At 38.8% G+C, this 20,350-nt stretch overlaps 1 protein-coding gene across 1 annotated transcript in view; it reads left to right on the plus strand.

Moving 5' to 3' along the window:
* The window catches only part of LOC124788890 (nuclear pore complex protein Nup107), a 244,504-nt gene extending 224,399 nt beyond the window's left edge, over positions 1 to 20,105 (plus strand). The window contains exons 13-16 of the mRNA XM_047256175.1: positions 2,772 to 2,948; positions 3,060 to 3,221; positions 17,470 to 17,571; positions 19,822 to 20,105. Coding sequence (XP_047112131.1) covers positions 2,772 to 2,948; positions 3,060 to 3,221; positions 17,470 to 17,571; positions 19,822 to 19,929 — 549 coding nt within the window. The 3' untranslated portion in view covers positions 19,930 to 20,105. The remainder of the gene's footprint in view (positions 1 to 2,771; positions 2,949 to 3,059; positions 3,222 to 17,469; positions 17,572 to 19,821) is intronic.
* The last annotated feature ends 245 nt before the right edge of the window (positions 20,106 to 20,350 follow it).

A 20,350-nucleotide genomic window follows, 5' to 3' on the forward strand; every position in this document is an offset into this window, starting at 1 on the left:
CCTAAATTTGTTGAGCAAGTGACAAAATTTTCAACAAATATACTTTGGTATTTTTCTCAGAAGAGTGTCAAATATTTATCAAGCATTATACCAGCCCATTGTAACTAGATGAACTCTTATCTTTGAATGCAGGTTGTAAATTTTGTCATGCTTGTTAAATAGTCAATGTTCCATGAAGTTTTGGATATAACAATGAATGTATAATTAAATATATTTTGGATTATGCTTTGGCTCTTTGTCAGTATCAGCAAGTGTTTGCCACAGCCCCTAATGTTTCAGGTACATTTCCATCCTAAATTACTAGTCATTGTAATTAGTCACGCCAGTCAATTTTCCAGAATCCGTGATTGTCTACCCAAAGCCACCTCCTCCTCCTCCTCCTCCTCCTACTCCTCCTCCTGCACCAATGTTATCCCTATCTCTTCCATCCTCACTTGCCCCCCACTTGCTCTCCCCTTTGCACCACCCCTGTTTCCATGTTCACCCATTTCCCTCTTGCCCTGTGCTGGTAGGGCCCTTTGCTGGTATTGCAGTCCAACAACTTTGGTAACATGTCGGACTGCATGGGATCTAATCTTGGCCAGTAGGCAGTACTGCTAACGGTACAAGATGTAGTAATGCCATCTCCCGTGCTGATCTCAGTGAGCCCAAAGACCACTCTCATCTTGCCAACCAGTTAATGCACTCAATGACATTATAAACCTAGCCGCACTGCTCCTCTGCTTTCACTGATATTTTCACCTCACTCTTGTTTTGGTAACCATACTGCACTGTTGTCCATGTTTCCCACTTTCTACTTGGTTTACTTGCTCATACTTTCTCCACTTCTGCATTCTTCATTGTCGTCTTCTGTCCACACTTAACGATCCACTGGTGCCAATTCAAAGCCCATCCGCCAGCCTAGGGTGCTCTCTCTCTCTCTCTCTCTCTCTCTCTCTCTCTCTCTCTCTCTCTCTCTCTCTCTCTCTCTTTCCACCCCCTCACACACACACACACACACACACACACACACACAATTTTAGTTTCAAGTATCAACATTTGACTTCATATGAAAGCTCTGATATTTCTCGTTGCCATGATAATCTTGAACTCACATGCAGCCATATCTGCAGGACAAATTGATGATTGACTCATCAATAAACACCACATTTCATCAATCTGCGCAGCAGCCCACATACATGTGTCCATTGCAGTGGGAAGCATTTATGCTTCTTGGACAATTGTATCAAAGGCAATGACATGCCCCCTGTTTATGTTGCAGGAAATTTTGTTTAGTTATTCAAGCAGACAGAACCACAGTTGTTGCAGTATTCCTCGATGAAGTCAACAGTGTAGGAAAAGCTGTGCAGTTTATGGCCGTGGGATCAAGGTGGGGATTGTCCTGTGGTTTGATAATCTTCTGTGCTCCTTTACTGGCTCATTTGTGTAGATGAATGATGATTGCTGCAATAAAAATATTATTTAGTTTGAATAGTGAGTGGAGACTTGTATATTGTTTGATTGTTTCATTTGGTTTGTAGATGTAACCAGGTGTATGTGGGCTCAGTGCAGGGCAACAATTGCTGCATTATGTGCTGATTGAGGCAGTTCCTTTCATACAGTCTTCTCCCAGCTCGGAGATGCTTTGTGCGCTATAGTACGATGAGTATAAGACAGTAGGTAAAACTTGTGGTTATGGAGTCATGTTTTAAAATTTGCCCGCATTTAAAAAGAAAAAAAAGAAAAAAAAACATAAATATAGTGAAAGGACACTAATTTTTTTTCTAAAAGGGCTGACTTGGCTATAAAAAATTGTCACTGCTAACATAACTGGTTGTGGCACTATGCAAATTACTGCGTGGAATGTATCTGGGGGCAATGTCTTACCAGTATGATGGCAGGGCAACACAGTGTTAGGTAAAGTAAAAGCAGTCACAGGTGTGAAGAAAAAATATACACTTGTAAAATTGGATTATTCCTTTGAAAATTAAATCTTTGTTGTTCTGTACATAAGTTGAAATTGACCGAGAGTTTCTATCTTTATTCATGCTGAAAATAGTCTTGTGAAACTGAATTAGTCTTTATGAAGCAACCTGTATAATAAGCCCATTTCCTAGAGGCAAAACATTATGGCTGGTTTGAGCATGCACCCATGCTGATATAGCATGATTTTATGCCAACGAGGCATTCAGTAGGCTTCCTTTGATGCTTCCCCTTTGGCAGTTCTTTATTGATGGTATTTGGCATAACACATACCTTAGTGCAGGCTGTTCTACCCCTGTGGCATGGGGCAAGGATGCTCTTGCCCACCACTCACCATGCCTGTGAGCAAGGGCAGAAAGTGTAGGCTACCTGCAAATAGCCCAATTGCACATGTTTCATGCCTGTACAAGATGTTTGGCAACCCATTCCCAGAGAGTGTGGCCAATGGAGTATTATTGCCTGCACTATGGCCCAGCTGCAAGACTGCCCACCTGTGATTGTGCCCGTACAGCTGCTTATCAGTGGGCTTTTGAACTGGAGTAGCCTACCATAGTGATCATAAGACATAACATTTATTTGGCCTAGTAGCACTTTATCTTTCAGCACTGTTGATCACTTCCTGCTGGTGCGTTATTTTTCACATCTTTGATGTTTGGATAAATTTGAACCATTCTCTGAGCGTTGTAGCTTCACAAACATTAGTGCATTTTAACTTTCTTTTAAACGTGCATTGAAACTTTAAAAAAAATTTCCCTTCGTATTTGTGCACTGCTATTGAATGATTTGTTTGAGCAGTATAAATGTTGCAGGATGCTGAAGAAGTATTCTCTAATTGGATCGAACATTTTTATAATGCTCGACCAAAGCCACCTGCGAAGCCTGGAGTACATGCAAATTTCGCTGAAAAGGTTGCATTTGAGCAACGAGAAAATATCTACAAGGCTGAAATGGAACGTTGGAGGACAATAATGTTGCAGCAGACTAAAGTTAGTTTACATTAAAACACCGAAAAAAATTCTGTTGTTTCTGTACACTGTATTTCAGCAGCATTTTGATGTTCATTATACTTGAGGCATAATATCTTTGAAAATTTTCAGGCTGTTAAAGATAAATTAATGAACATTCTTACATTTCCGTCTGGAGGATGGATGGTTGATTCGGGTCCTTTAGATAGGTGGGAGGTAGAGGAAGATGCCATCGAGGAAATTAACTTGCGGAAACAACAGATGGACTGTCTGAGACAGCTTTGCATCCCCAAGGTATAGTGTGCTTACAGTTTGTGTGTTTTTCATATTAAATTATTTGATTAGGATGCTAGTTGTTTGTCTGCATTTTGTCTTCACTGAGATTAGTGTATTCACTTCTAACATGTCTTTTGGCAATACTGGAATTTCAACTCCTGAAAGTAAGTATTGTCCGCCGATCTGTGTCTGTAATTTTGTTCTCTCTTTGTTTCTAAGCTATGTAGTATGTCCAGAATGGCCCCAGTTTTCTGCAAAACGTGGTGAGTTGTGCACTCTGTACAGTTACTAAATGAAGCAAAAACAGCAGTCGATGTTGCTTCAGCCATAGCCATTTCTGATCATCCAGCTTTGTTTGTTTATGACAGAGCCAGTTTCATGGAGTTCTGTGATATGTTCCACTGCTGCACTGTGGGCAACAAGTGGTCTGCCTGTTGGGATGAAATCCTCTGTGGTAACTTAGGTGCTCCTCATAGCCGATATTAGCACAGTCTCGGTGTGTTAAGCTTTCAAATCACGTGTAAGGAAGAAAAATCAGTTACAACTCGATAGTGAATATAGCTATGCTCAAGTGAAAGGTGCCATTGTTTGTCTCTTGTAATTAGGTATCTGTTTGATATTAAGAGTGGCATGTAATATGGTATCTTGCAAAATGGCCATGTCTTCAGGGGTTTTCTCCCTTTTCCATCTCATAAAGTATTTAGTACTTCAGGTGATTATAAAATACTTCTGTGTGCTGGTGAAAGTAGCTTGGTAGTAAAAGATGTTGTGTGCAATGTTGGCACTGTTTAGAATAGTGCAGTTCAAGACACAAGTTCATGACTTGTAGAAAGTAAACGAGTGCTGAATCACTGTAAGACTCAGTTTTTACAGTTTCTAATGCACAATTCAACAAAACCGATGTTCTAATTACACAGAATGGGCATTTGATTGGTGAGACGGAACACTTTTGATTTTTAGATGTACAGTTGGATAGTAAACTGTCATGGAAAGCCCACACTCGTGATCTTGTTCAGAGACCTAATGCAGCAGTTTTTAGTGTTATAACAATATCTGAAGTAAGTGACAGTTTGACATGATAGATTAGACTCAGTTTTGATTCCGTAGACCCAAAAAATGAGATGATTCTCGTGGGTGTGGAACATGTCAGAGTATAACATAAAACATTTGAATATAATACGTACTACCCTCATCATTTGTCAGGAGATAGTTGAAATAGGTTAATACAATTCAATAAACTGGAACAGCTAATATTTACAGAATTAACATACTATCAGAATGAAACACTGTTATGCACTATTAATAAATTTATCATACACAAAATACCTAATCTTGACAGTTGTGACCAAGTGTTGTCAAAACTGAAATCTTACAGGTATTTTTACTTAAGCTGGCTTAACAGTCTCTATTAAGACATTCATCTATGGAGTAGAAGGAGTTGCCTATCAAAATGTCTCAAACTGTGTTTAAACTGTGCTTTATCTAAAACCCAGTTTTTAATGGTTGCTAGTACTTTATTGAAAATGTGTGTTCCTGAATAATGGACCCCTTTTTGGACCAAGGTAAGTGATTTTTAGGTCTTTATGTACATTGTTCTTATTCCTAGTATTGCTACTATGTATTGAGCTATTGGTTGGAAGTAGAGATTTATTACTTGCAACAAATTTCATTAAGGAATAAATATACTGAGAAGTAGTGGTTAGAATTCAAAGTTCTTTGAACAGGTTTTGAAGATGTTCTTTAATTTACACCACAAATGATTCTTATCACATGCTTTTGCACCCTAAAAGCGTTTGCTCGGTTTGATGAGTTGCCCCAGAATATGATCCCATATGACATAATACAATGAAAGTATGCAAGTTCTTTTATATTTATATCTCCTACATCTGACATCATTCTCTTGACAAATACAGACTTGTTTAGGTGCTTAAGCAATTCTGTGGTATGCCATTCCCAACTGACTTTATTATCGATTTGTAATCCCAGAAATTTAACACTGTCAACCTCTTCAATCTGCATGTCATCATGTGTTATACTCAAACTGGAAGGAAATCTCTTACAGGTTCTGAACTGCATATAGTGGGTCTTCTCAAAGTTTAATGACAGTGAATTCAGCTTTAAACCACTTATTAGTGTCGGTGAAAATGTGATTAGCAGTTATTTCTAAATCTGTACTGGACTTGCTACTTATTGCAATGTTTGTATCATCTGCAAACAAAACAAAGTTAGCATCTGGCAATGTAACAGATGAGAGGTCATTAATGTAAACTAGAAAAAGTAATGGGCCCAAGATGGAACCTTGAGGAACACCACATGTAATTAATTCCCAGTCAGATAAAGACTGACTGCTTACTGCACAGGTAATTCGCAGAGATGCTCTTTGTTTCCTGTTAGATAGATAAGACTAAGACCATTTTGCAGCATTGCTGTGAAACCATAATATTATAAGGCTTTTGACAGGTCACAGAAAATGCCAGTAGCCTGTGATTTATTATCTAATGAATTAAGTACATTCTCACTGTAAGTGTAAATAGCGTTTTCTATATCAGAACCCTTCAGAAATCGAAACTGTGACTTGGACAATATATTATTTGCAGTCGATGCTTAAGGAGATGCTTGAACACAACCTTTCCAAATATTTTTGAGAAAGCTGGCAAAAGTGAAATTGCTCGATAGTTTTGTTGTTGTTGTTGTTGTTGTTGTTGTGGTCTTCAGTCCTGAGATTACTTTGATGCAGCTCTCCATGCTACTCTACCCTGTGCAAGCTTCTTCATCTCCCAGTACCTACTGCAACCTACATCCTTCTGAATCTGCTTAGTGTATTCATCTCTTGGTCTCCCTCTACGATTTTTACCCTCCCTGCTGCCCTCCAATGCTAAATTTGTGATCCCTTGATGCCTCAGAACATGTCCTACCAAACGATCCCTTCTTCTTGTCAAGTTGTGCCACAAACTCCTCTTCTCCCCAATTCTATTCCGTACCTCCTCATTAGTTATGTGATCTATCCATCTAATCTTCAGAATTCTTCTGTAGCACCACATTTCGAAAGCTTCTATTTTCTTCTTGTCCAAACTATTTATCGTCCATGTTTCACTTCCATACATGGCTACACTCCATACAAATACTTACAGAAACGACTTCCTGACACTTAAATCTATACTCGATGTTAACAAATTTATCTTCTTCAGAAATCCTTTCCTTGCCATTGCCAGTCTACATTTTATATCCTCTCTACTTCGACTATCATGAGTTATTTTGCTCCCCAAATAGCAAAACTCATTTACTACTTTAAGCGTCTCATTTCCTAATCTAATTCCCTCAGCATGACCCGACTTAATTCGACTACATTCCATTATCCTCGTTTTGCTTTTGTTTATGTTCATCTTCTATCCTCGTTTCAAAACACTGTCCATTCCATTCAGCTGCTCTTCCAAGTCCTTTGCTGTCTCTGACAGAATTACAATGTCATCGGTAATCCTCAAAGTTTTTATTTCTTTTCCATGGATTTTAATACCTAGTCCAAATTTTTCTTTTGATTCCTTTACTGCTTGCTCAATATACAGATTGAATAACATCGGGGAGAGGTTACAACTCTGTCTCAACTCTTTTCCCAACCACTGCTTCCCTTTCATGCCCCTCGACTCTTATAACTGCCATCTGGTTTCTGTGCAAATTGTAAATAGCCTTTCGCTCCCTGTATTTTATCCCTGCCACCTTTAGAATTTGAAAGAGAGTATTCCAGTCAACATTGTCAAAAGCTTTCTCTAAGTCTACAAATGCTAGAAACGTAGGTTTGCCTTTCCTTAATCTATTTTCGAAGATAAGTCGTAGGGTCAGTATTGACTGATGTGTTCCAACATTTCTACAAAATCCAAACTGATCTTCCCCAAGATCGGCTTCTACCAGTTTTTCCATTTGTCTGTAAAGAATTCGCATTAGTATTTTGCAGCTGTGACTTATTAAACTGATAGTTCGGTAATTTTCACAACTGTGGACAACTGCTTTGTTTGGGATTGGAATTATTGTATTCTTCTTGAAGTCTGAGGGCATTTCGCCCGTCTCGTACGTCTTGCTCACCAGATGGTAGAGTTTTGTCAGGACTGGCTCTCCTAAGGCCGTCAGTAGTTCTAATGGAATGTTGTCTACTCCCAGGGCCTTGTTTCGACTCAGGTCTTTCAGTGCTCCGTCAAACTTTTCACGCAGTATCATATCTTCCATTTCATCTTCATCTACATCCTCTTCCATTTCCATAATATTGTCTTCAAGAACATCGCCCCTGTATAGACCCTCTATATACTCCTTCCACCTTTCTGCTTTCCCTTCTGTGCTTAGAACTGGGTTTCCATCTGAGCTCTTGATATTCATACAAGTGGTTCTCTTTTCTCCAAAGGTCTCTTTAATTTTCCTATAGGCAGTATCTATCTTTTCCCTAATGAATTAAGCCTCTACAGCCTCTACATCCTTACATTTGTCCTATAGCCATCCCTGCTGAGCCATTTTGCACTTCCTGTCGATCTCATTTTTGAGGCATTTGTATTCCTTTTTGCCTGCTTCATTTACTGCATTTTTATATTTTCTCCTTTCATCAATTAAATTCAATATTTCTTCTGTTACCCAAGGATTTCTACTAGCCCTCGTCTTTTTACCTATTTGATCCTCTGCTGTCTTCACTACTTCATCCTTCAAAGCTACCCATTCTTGTTCTACTGTATTTCTTTCCCCCATTCCTGCCATTTGTTCCCTTATGCTCTCCCAGAAACTCTCTACAACCTCTGGTTTAGTCAGTTTATCCAGGTCCCATCTCCTTAAATTCCCACCTTTTTGCAGTTTCTTCAGTTTTAATCTACAGTTCATAACCAATAGATTGTGGTCAGAGTCCACATTTGCCCCTGGAAATGTCTTACAATTTTAAAACATGGTTTCTAAATCTCTGTTTTACCATTATGTAATCTATCTGATACCTTCTAGTATCTCCAGGCTTCTTCCATGTATACAACCTTCTTTTATGATTCTTGAACCAAGTGTTAGCTATGATTAAGTTATGCTCTGTGCAAAATTCTACCAGACAGCTTCCTCTTTCATTTCTTACCCCCAATCCATATTCAACTACTATGTTTCCTTCTCTCCCTTTTCCTACTCGCGAATTTCAGTCACCCATGACTATTAAATTTTCGTCTCCCTTCACTACCTGAGTAATTTCTTTTATCTCATCATACATTTCATCAGTTTCTTCATTTGGTGGCATCTCTTTACCCCCTCCTTGTAAAGAGGCTTAACTTCAGCATATTTTAGCCAGTTTGGAAATGGTCCGCTGATAAGAGAGTGATTACACAAATAACTTGAGATATAACTCAACTCGCATCAGCACTCTTTGAATAGCTTTGTTGACATGTTATTGTACCCACTGGAATACTTAGATTTTAAGGATTTTATAATGGATGCTACTTCTTTAGGAGACGCGAGTGTCATTTCCATTTTACTGAAGTTATTTTTAAAGACTGGTCTCGGATACTCCATTGCACTGTTCGACAAACCTGATAACCCCAAGCTGTCAGTAACAGAAATAAAGTACTTGTTTAAGAGGTTTGCAACATTACACGTACTTGTTACCAAAGTCTCATTTATTTTTAGAGCTATCTGTTCCTTTTCCTTTTTGGCCCCTCCTCTCCCTGTCTTCGCAATGTCCTATACAGTTTTTATTTTGTTACCTGATGTAATTATCTTTTTCTCATAATAAAGCTGCTTCTATATCTGGATTACGTGCTTCAATGTTTTGCAGTATTCTTTGTAATACATTACAGTTCTAACATCAGAGCTGTTCCTAGATCTCCTCTCCCTGTCTTCGCAATGTCCTATACAGTTTTTATTTTGTTACCTGATGTAATTATCTTTTTCTCATAATAAAGCTGCTTCTATATCTGGATTACGTGCTTCAATGTTTTGCAGTATTCTTTGTAATACATTACAGTTCTAACATCAGAGCTGTTCCTAGATAGTATATAGTGTCTCCTGTTTGTCCTGCATGATATCTTTATTCCTTGTGTAATACACAATTTATTTTTTGACTTCTATGTGATTTGAGTTACCTTTAGAGGAAAACAATTTTCAGAAGTGGAGGCAACTTTATTAATGAATGCTTTGTATTTTCCATTTGAATCAGGCATATTGTAAACATCTATACAGTCCATGTCTTTGGGCACTCACATTTAATAGATTTTTTATACTGTAAAGTTTCAATATTTAACACAAAATGATGCATGTCATGATCAGATAACCCATTTACTATTGGTTTTGTGATACGTCTTTTTTCCCTAGATTTGTCTACAAAGATATTAACAATAACAGTCTCAGAGCATTTACATATCCTAGTAGCAAAGTTTATGGTAGGAATTAAATTGAATGATAGTGTTAGTGACGGCAATAATTGTTCACTGACAGAGCTTTTCAATAAATCCACATTAAAATCCCCAGCAACCACTATTTACTTGTTTTTTACTATGAGATGGAATACCAGAGCTTCCAGATTTTTTATGAAGAGGTTAAAATTTCTTGAAGATCTTGAAGATGATCTGTATATACCTACTATTATAAAGGACTTATTATTAAATACTGCTACTGTTGCACAAGCTTATAAGTGCTGTTCTGAGCAAAATTTATTAATATCAGAATTCTTGAAAACAAAACAGTTTCTGACAAATATGGTAACTCCTCCTTTCTCCACATTTTCTCTACAGAAATGAGAAGCTAACTTGAATCCTGTAACATTTAACATACCTATACAAGTGGTCATATGATGATAAGAGAGGCCAATTATATCAACTGGTTTGCTCAACTCTAATTCTTCAACACAAATAAGCAACACATTAAGCTTATTCCTTAGGCCTCAGATATTCTGATGCAGTAAGGGTAACTGATTTTGTGCAATGGCTGAATTACAGCTGGATGAACCTAATATTCCTGTCAATTTTTGAATATTTTTGAATATCTTTGAATATCTCTAGTTTGTCAGAGGCTGTCTGCATGAATTGTGTGTTTTATAATTTGTTTTCTGGTTGCCTCTCTTATCAATGTGAATATGCATTTTCAGCCTTTCTCTGAACATCTTTTGTTTATGCCCTCCCTAGCCTAATATAGTCCCACCCCAGATCATGTAAGAAACAGATTGCCCGATCACTTGGTCTAGCAGGCAACCCTTGTCAGGGAACGGCCACCAGGCGGCAACAGCGTCACACCCTTACTTGTGGCACCAACCACTAGATGGCACTCCGTTCTGTGAAATATGTGGCAACATCGTCCGAACGCATGCAGCTTTCCACCATTTGGCGTCTGTGAAGTACAGCTGTTTCTGTCATACCGGTGGTAGTGGATCGAGTCGTCATGCCGAAGGCCTGCGAGTATATCAACTGTAGAAGGAGTAGACAGACAAATGCTGAACTAAAAATGTTCAGATTTCCCGTCAAAGATAAAGAAAGGTTACGGGAGTGGATTTTCAATTCAGGTAAATCAATAAATTAGCTACGAGTAAGAATAAATAAAGAGCCCTAAGCATTCGATCCTATCTAAATTTTGTCGATCTGATATTCTGATATAACGTGGCAGCCCTTCCAGTACAAGAATCATTTCATACAATTTTTAAATGAAATCTTTGCTGCGATTTGGACTTTTTTAAACTGTTTATTCACTTCACTATCATAATTTTGGCTGTAGAGGCATTTTTGTGTGCAATGTGAAAACTGAAACTAATATAAGATATGGATAACAAAATGCAAAGCATAGTGTGGTAACATTTGGTAAACAATTTAAGAAACATTACCTTACAAGACCTTTCCCTTGGTACTTGAAAATGGCTCTAGAGCCGAAATCGCAACAGTGAAATAAATGAATAATAGCCGTCATCTAAGTGCTAGGTCATCGGTCCCTCTGAATCCTGGTATATACTAGAGCGAACGAAGTGAGCGAGTGTAAAACCTCGTTTACACTGCTACAAAAGAGTATTCATAGATAATTCGCCAATGTTCACTGCCATTCGTTTATACTTGTGAACAAGCGTTTATACTGGAATGAAGTGAGGGGAATAGAAGAGAACGAGCATAACATGCAAACAATAGACGCTGCCAATTTTAATTTTTTTTTTTTTTAAAAATCTTGGCGCTAATAATCCTCACACAGCTTTCACTCGAAAACAACACTACTTATAGTAACAGGTCTGCGCGAGTGCCGATATCCCCAGTAATAACCGTGTTGCAGATAAAAGCGTACGTCTGTTGCGAATATTTGCGGGTTATCTTTAAACTGTAAAAAGTAAATTTTTAACATAATTATGGTTTGCCGTCTGTGGCTCTTCAAAGTTGACACCGCCAAAATATGCTCGAAAAACACGCTTTCACTTGTATATTACCGCGTTTGCAGCCCCCTTTCAAAAACAATCCAAAATTCATCGTTTTGTGCCACTCTATCATTTACGATACGTTACATGCAAAGTAAAAGAATTTAAATTTGAAATGACTGTCACTGAAATATGTCCATCCTTAATTCGCATCATAACAGAGTGCAGATTTTGAAAACTTTATAGTGTTAACCTGCACATGGAGATCTTTTTTACCACCATAATCCGTATCAGAAGAGCTGTATAGCAAAGAGGAAATAGATGGCATGGAAGACGAGTGTAAAACCTATGCGACTGCAATACAGTCTGCATTTAAACAGTAACTCGCGAGAAATGTTTGTGTGTTGATGATGATGAGTCCCATACTTCTTTACAGAGCGTAGGGGAGCGACGCAGGTGACCAGCGCCGCCTTACTAGGCAAGGTCCTAGTGGAGGTAGTTTGCCATTGCCTTGTGTGTTACTTTTCATTTATTTCATTTCGCATATGATTGTGAGAAATAAACTTGGTTTTTAGAATTACAGGGGCTAATCTACATTCTTAGATTGAAAACTCGGGAAAAACCACAGCCGATCATGAGCTACACTCAGCAGTGTGACGAATGCATTTCGCGCGCAGCGCTCTAGCCGAGCGCAAATCAGCGTCATTCACGTCATCGAAGATACAGCGTTGCCAATTCCGCGACATGGACAGGTCAGTTATCATTGTAGCGTCGCCTGTGACATCTGTTGATCGACGGAAAAACTATTTTCACGGTTGCCTGTTCCGCCCTAAGGACGGTCAATCTGTTTCTTACGTGATCTGGGGTCCCACCTGCTGATGGTCAACAGGAACCACACTGATATGAGACCCCATATCTGATTCAAGCAGCTGTTCTGCCTCTAAATTAACTCTCCTAACAGAGGAGTTTAAATGAGGCCAGTCATGGCGCCTCAGAACAGAGACAAGCCCAACACCAGTGTCTCGTTGCTGAAGCTATATTTACCAGGTCACTCTCACTTGAATAATAAGGGTGCCTATCTATGCTGTTGTCCTCCCCACACACTATTACCACCGTGTCTTCCTTTGTGAAGTCTTTACAAAGTGAACCTAAATCCTCTATCACCTGACCCTAGTTGATCCTGCAACAGTTGGCCAATACCTCTACCATGTGAACTACCTAACAACAAAACTTTCTTCTTCTTCACAGCTTTTTCTGACTTCTTACTTTTCAAACACTTTTTGAAAGTTTGTTGTGTACTGTCTACATCTATTTGTGGTTCGTAAGTTTCCAACTGTGACAACAGATCAAACCTGTTTCCCACATTCACAACCACACTGTCTGAGAACGTCCTATTCCTATTTCTCCTATAACCTGTTGTCACTTCCCACCTCACTTTTGCCTTCTCCCCCCTTAACCTTTCCAGATCTTGTTTCACTTTGTCTAGGTCTGCCTGAAGGGCACCAATCTTCTTCTCCTGTTCCACTATCTTCCTATCTCTACAGCAGATCCTATGCAACCAATGAGCCTTGTTTATTTCCCCAATTCCCATGCCGCTACAGTCACCCACATAAAAGAAACTGCAACAAGCCTCGCACCACACCCCGGAACTAATAATCCTAAGGCAAGTCATACACTTCTCACTCATGGCAAATAAATTTTAGCTTTAGTCCGACTTAAAACAAGAATAACTTCTGGAGAAACAAATATGATGAAAAGTAGTCTACTTTGCTTATTTTCGTTCGCATATGACATTTGGTATCATATTAGGGATAACTCTTCCCATTCTCGAAGGGTATTTTTGGCTCAGAAAGAGGCGGTTTGGGCAATAAGCAGTAAGATCATGAACCTCTTGTCAACTCGTGTTCATTAGTATGGTATTCTAACATTGACTCCTCTGTATATTTGGGGTGAGTCAGTAACTATTGCCACCTAGAATAACTCTGAAAGTATGATGGTAGCTGTAAAGTTTGTGGGACAAAAGTTGCATGAGACAATGGGGGCCATAATATGATGTTGGTTTCTTGTTGCTAGCTGTGGTTGTGTCACAGATATGAAGGTCAACTTTGTTTTTTGAAATGGGATGCTATAGTTTGGTACTTATTTTCTAATAGCGGCTATCGAGACTAATCCAATGATGTGTAACAGTAAGGTCTTTGAAGGTCAACGAAGGTCAAAAAGGTGGCATGAATGTCCATTTACAGAAGATGTTAGAGGTGATGACCATTGGCATCAGTGCAGTGCTGCAATCTTCTTATCATGGATTGAGTGTATTCCTTATCACTTTGGCTCTTATTGAAGCACATGCTCTGACAATTCTCTCTTGTATATCGTGCAAATAGTAAATATTTGCCGAATATGCCGTATCCATCTAATATGCCATTGACATGTAAACACCATTTGACAGTTTCGCAGTACAACACTAATGGGAACAGTAAGACTAGTATTGTCAAATCAAGCGAATGTAAATGATGTATTCCTTCAAAGAACAAGTTGATATGTTTCTCATTTATGGAGAATGCCAAAGAAATTCAGTGAGAGCTAGAGACTTATAAGCTGAAAGATAACCTCAATGTACTAATCCTACAGGTTGTACATTTAAATATTTGTGTGATAAATTGAGAACAACTGGATCTTTAATGCATCGGAAATATATCCGGCAAAGAAAAGTTGCTAATGAGGAAACGAAAGTTGGCACTCTTGCCACTGTGGTTTGAGATCCTTGCGTTAGTTCGCGTCAAACGCAAGGGAATCTGGCATGGGTCAGATTAGTGTCGTTCGTGTTCTGCATTTCCATAAATATCATCTTTACCGTATCAGTCTCCACCAAGAATTAACTGGTACAGATTGTGTGTGTTGCGTTGAATTCTACTGATGGGCTTGACTTCAGATTCAGAGGGATGACACATTTATTAATTTGATTTTATTTGCTGACGAGGCTACATTCATGAACCTTGGAAATGTTAATTTGCATAATATGCATTATTGGGCAACTGAAAATCCATGTTGGCTGCGGCAAGTTGCACGCCAAAAACAGTGCTCGGTGAATGTATGGTGTGGGATTCAGGAGGACAGAATTATAGGCCACTATGTCATCATAGGAAATCTTAATGGTAGGAAGTACACTACATTCCTGCAAGAAACATTAAGTCTGTTATTGGAAGAAATACCTGTAGGAACAAGGAACAGAATGTGGTATCAACATGGTGGGTGTCTGGCACATTTTTCGCTGATGACTAGAAATGAGTTGCAGAGACAATTCCCAAATCATTGTATTAGACGAGGAGGAGATATGTCATGGCCGGCTCATTTGCCAGACTTGACCCCTCTGGATTTTTTCTTGTGGTGATTCGTTAAAGACATTGTTTGTAAATCTGTTCCAACTACACCTGAAGATATGTGAGAGAGAATTGTCAGAGTATGTGCTTCGATAAGTGCCGATGTGATAAGGAATACTGTAGTTCGCATAAATAACGGGCCGCAGATTTGGTGATTGCGTCAGATAGTGACCTGTATGGGTTCCATGGGATTTACATCAGGCAGATTTGCCCACACCCACACCAATGTGAGTTCGCTATAATGCTCCTCAAAGCACCGTAGCAAGGTTCTGGCTCAGAGACAAGGACAGTTACACTGCTGAAAGATGACATTGCCATTAGAGAAGACACTGAGCATGAAGGGATGCAGATGTTTCACAGCTGGCAGCATATCTTCAATTACTAACACAGGTCCTTTGTAAGTGCAGGTGAATGTCTCCGATAGCATAATACTGCTTCCACCAACCTGCGTCTGTGGCGTGCTGCACATTTAGAGTCAAAATTCACCTCGATGGCACAATTTATGGAGACGACCGTTAACATAATGTTGCAAAAATGTGATTCGCCTGAAGAGCCGACACATTTCTATTGGTTGTTATCTCAGTGGTCCTGTTGTCACTAAAATCCTAATTGACAATATCACTGAGTCAGCATGTGAAAATGCAGGGGTGGTATGCTGTGGAGTTCAATGTTCAACATTGTACAATGAATGGTGTGCTCCGAAAGACTTGTGCATGCACCAGCGTTATGTTCTTTCAGCAGAAATGTCACAAGTCACCATGTATCCTACTTTCAGCACAGACAAGTCTGTTAACCCCGCATTCTGTGAAGTCATGGATGGCCACCATTTAGCGCCTATCCAAGTTTCATTGTCATTCTACCTCTTTCCGTAGATGCTCATGACAGTAGAATGCAAACATTTGACAAGGTTTGCCGTTTTTGAGATACTAGTTCACAAGCTCTGCATAATAAAAAGGTGCCCTTTGCTAAAGTCACTTATCTCAATGGATTTTCCATTTGCAGCCCATATCTTCGCTTTTTGGTTCGTCATCCGTGTCGCTCAGCCCACGTCTCGTGCCCATAGTGCCACCAGGCAGCATCCAACATCAGGAGGGAGCAGTGGTCATAATGTTTGGGTCATCAGTGTATCTATTCTTTGATGTAATTTCCTGTTAACAGTATCAGTTTATTCCCCAAGAATTAGCAGCTTTCATACACTTAATACTTGGCAGATACGCAATCTGCGTTCGGATTGCACCTCCTTAACTCACGTGCAGAAAGCTGTGGAGTATTCTGCCACATCCATTTTTCAGTAAGCTATCACATGAATTAAAAAATTTCAGCAGTAATCCTCATGCTTTCAAATCCAAACTGAAGAGTTTTTTCGTGGGCCACTCCTTCTGTTCTGTTGAGGAGTTACTGGAAAAAAATTTCTGTGTTACATTGTCAATCACATTTATTAAACTTATAGTTTGTTGTCTTTTTAGGATTTGTAAACATTTTTTAATCTATTATTACTTTTCTGTTGTAATTTAGTGTACTGACACATTCCATGACAATGGACATTTGCTCCTACAGAATTAGATATGTAAAATAAAATAAATACGTTTTTATCTACCTGTTTTTGTTATAGAAGGGTGCACGTTATACAATCAGCAGTAAAGTTCACTAACACATCAATCAGCCTTTGTGTACTGTTATGAGGTTCCACATTTTCATTTGTAATCAATCTACATAATTAGTTATCTCCATTTGGGAAGATTTGTCTATGCATGTCTTGGTTAAGACTTTACATGCACTTTGGGTCATTGAGCCCATCATAGCTCTACATATGTACCATGAGCTGCTGTGACCTTATCTAGACTATGCCTACATGTTGCATTGTGCAGCTGCTGCTGCAGACATTGAACAGGTATCAATTAAAAAGCGCTGCAACTATGCATGGGAGCCTTAGGATCCACTCTGACAAATTCACAATTAGCCAAAACAATGGAAGCACCTTTACCAATAAGCAGAAAGTACCTCAGCAGGAAATTCGTACTGCAACACCACTAGCATTTTATGGGTGAGCCAAAAATAAAAATTGCTAACTTACTGGAGGAAGCTACACCACTTAATATTGGACTCGCAAATAAACAGCATCACTGGAGGAGGCATTTTCAATGCTAAACGTGTTTGAGTCTTACTGAAAAACATGAATGCCACCCTATTCTAAGCAACAGTATGAAAATATCAGACAGTTATGGGAATTACATATTAATATAATCTACTCTGATAGCCTGGTAATTAATAACAGCAATTTAGAAAGCCTTCTTGAACAATGGCAAAGTGGTGTGTGTGTGTGTGTGTGTGTGTGTGTGTGTGTGTGTGTGTGTGTCCTTATTTTAGCGTTATTGTTAGTGTACATTACTTAGCAGTTTGCGGAAAGGCAATTCTATGCGAACTGGGTTTCTTGCATTTTACATATACATTTAGATTAGTACTAATTTACATTATGTATCCCACAGTAACATTTTCTTAGCAATGGAAAACTACTGTTTTACTTCTGTTGTTACTAGATAAATGCTAAGTCCTTTAATTTCAGGTTGTCTTATTGCTTCACACATTACATCATAAAATGGGAGACTACAGGGAGTGTATACAACTTGCTGATCTTGTTGTTGACGAACACTATGGATTATACAAGGCAAGTATATACATCCACATTTCTGTATACTGTGAATTTCAAGACCTACCTTGTGCTCTTACAAATGACGCTAAGTGTACTTCGTCTCTTCTAATGAATGGAAAGGGACTAAATTAGAGGTTTCAAAATCTTTCAGTGACACAAAGAAATAACTACAATCATACTTAGCAAATGCTTAGTGGATAGAATGAAATTTTCACTCTGCAGCTGAGTGTGCGCTGATACGAAACCTGCTGGACTGAGACTCTAGCTCGGGACCTATGCCTTTTGCGTGGAAGTGCACTACCACCTGGGCTACCCGAGCTTGACTCTTGCCCCATCCTCACAGCTTTACTTCCGCCAGTACCTCATCTCCTACCTTCCAAACTTCACAGAAGCTCTGCTGCAAAACTTGCAGAACTAGCACTCCTGGAAGAAAGGATATTGCGGAGACATGGCTTTGCCACAGCCTGGGGGCTGTTTCCAGAATTAAATTTTCACTCTACAGCAGCATGTTGTTAACAAATACTAGCAACAAGCACAAAAGACATGTTTCTCAGCCACATTTAATCATGTAATGATGTTGGTGTCGGTTTAGAAACTAAATAAAAAAAAAATAAAGTTATTTTGGGAGTTGCTGTAAATGTATCTTTGGATCATATATTCTTGTATCAGATGGGAATTTAACAAGCTGACACAGTATGTATGAGGATAATATTAGTCAATAGTTAGTCTCCTTTTGAGAGTCATACAGACAAACCTAGGTTATGGCCATAAGAAATAGGTAGCATTACTTATTCTTACTATTTCATGTGTAACTTTGTAATTTTTACTGTGATCAAGTCTAATTGATATATGAATTAATAGAGGGAAACATTCCACATGGGAAAAATATACCTAAAAACAAAGATGATGTGACTTACCAAACGAAAGCGCTGGCACGTCGATAGACAAACACAAACATACACACAAAATTCAAGCTTTCGCAACAAACTGTTGCCTCAGGGAAAGACGAAAGGATGTGGGTTTTAAGGGAGAGGGTAAGGAGTCATTCCAATCCCGGGAGCGGAAAGACTTACCTTAGGGGGAAAAAAGGACAGGTATACACTCGCGCACACACACTCATATCCATCCGCACATACACAGACACAAGCAGACATTTTCGACGTGCCAGCGCTTTCGTTTGGTAAGTCACGTCATCTTTGTTTTTAGGTATATTTTTCCCATGTGGAATGTTTCCCTCTATTTTTTTATATATATATATATATATATATATATATATATATATATATATATATATATATATATATATATATATATAATGGAAGGAAACATTCCACGTGGGAAAAATTATATATAAATACAAAGATGAGGTGACTTACCGAACAAAAACGCTGGCAGGTCGATAGACACACAAACAAACACAAACATACACACAAAATTCAAGCTTTCGCAACAAATTGTTGCCTCATCAGGAAAGAGGGAAGGAGAGGGGAAGACGAAAGGAAGTGGGTTTTAAAGGAGAGGGTAAGGAGTCATTCCAATCCCGGGAGCGGAAAGACTTACCTTAGGGGGAAAAAAGGACAGGTATACACTCGCACACACGCACATATCCATCCACACATACAGACACAAGCAGACATATTTAAAGACCAATATGTCTGCTTGTGTCTGTATGTGTGGATGGATATGTGCGTGTGTGCGAGTGTATACCTGTCCTTTTTTCCCCCTAAGGTAAGTCTTTCCGCTCCCGGGATTGGAATGACTCCTTACCCTCTCCTTTAAAACCCACTTCCTTTCGTCTACCCCTCTCCTTCCCTCTTTCCTGATGAGGCAACAATTTGTTGCGAAAGCTTGAATTTTGTGTGTATGTTTGTGTTTGTTTGTGTGTCTATCGACCTGCCAGCGTTTTTGTTCGGTAAGTCACCTCATCTTTGTATTATATATATATATATATATATATATATATATATATATATATATATATATATATATATATATATATATATATATCAGGGACCATTTCATGTACTTACAATGGACATACACCAAAATTAGTTGTTGATGATTGAGTTTTAAAATTATTTTGTTAAAATTTACTTCTTTTACATCAGTAAAATCATGTGTCCACTGTGTAGACAATGGTCTCAGCCAAGGCAGTGACAGTGTGCCTGCTGAGATAATGTACCAGTTTTGCTGTCTGCTTAAATCTGTATTATTGTGCTTTCTGTATAATAGTGAATAATTCAATAGTGTTTGTTTGTCCATCAGGTGTACACTACAGAAGGACTTCAAGATTTACTTGCAAAAATATGTGAATCATCTCTGGAACTCCTTCATCAAAAGAAAGATCCGTGGGGCCTACCTGTCACATCATAGTGTCCATAAAAATTCAATACATGTCATATACCACTGCCTCTGCACTGGGGTTGGTACTACCTCCATTGCAGAACCCTAATGGAACATAAAGACCTAATAAAAAGTCCAGTGCCAAACAAAGTATTAATAAAAGTGTGTAACTTTTGTAACTAAGCAATAAATTAATTTTTTTGAAATTTGTAAATGCCTTTCTCTGTCTCACACACACACACACACACACACACACACACACACACACACCCCTATTCATTCACACAAGCGAGCGTACCTCATGCACCCACCTCTGGCAGCTCAGACCAGAATGCAAATGTCATGTAGGATGGAGCAGAAATCTGGAGGGGTTGTGGAAGGAGAAAGGATTGCAGTGTACAGGTGGGGGGAGGGAAGAGGGCTGTCTGGTGAAGTGTGCAGAACCAGACTG

This window comes from Schistocerca piceifrons, chromosome 1, assembly GCF_021461385.2.
Source record: "Schistocerca piceifrons isolate TAMUIC-IGC-003096 chromosome 1, iqSchPice1.1, whole genome shotgun sequence".
NCBI lineage: Eukaryota > Metazoa > Arthropoda > Insecta > Orthoptera > Acrididae > Schistocerca > Schistocerca piceifrons.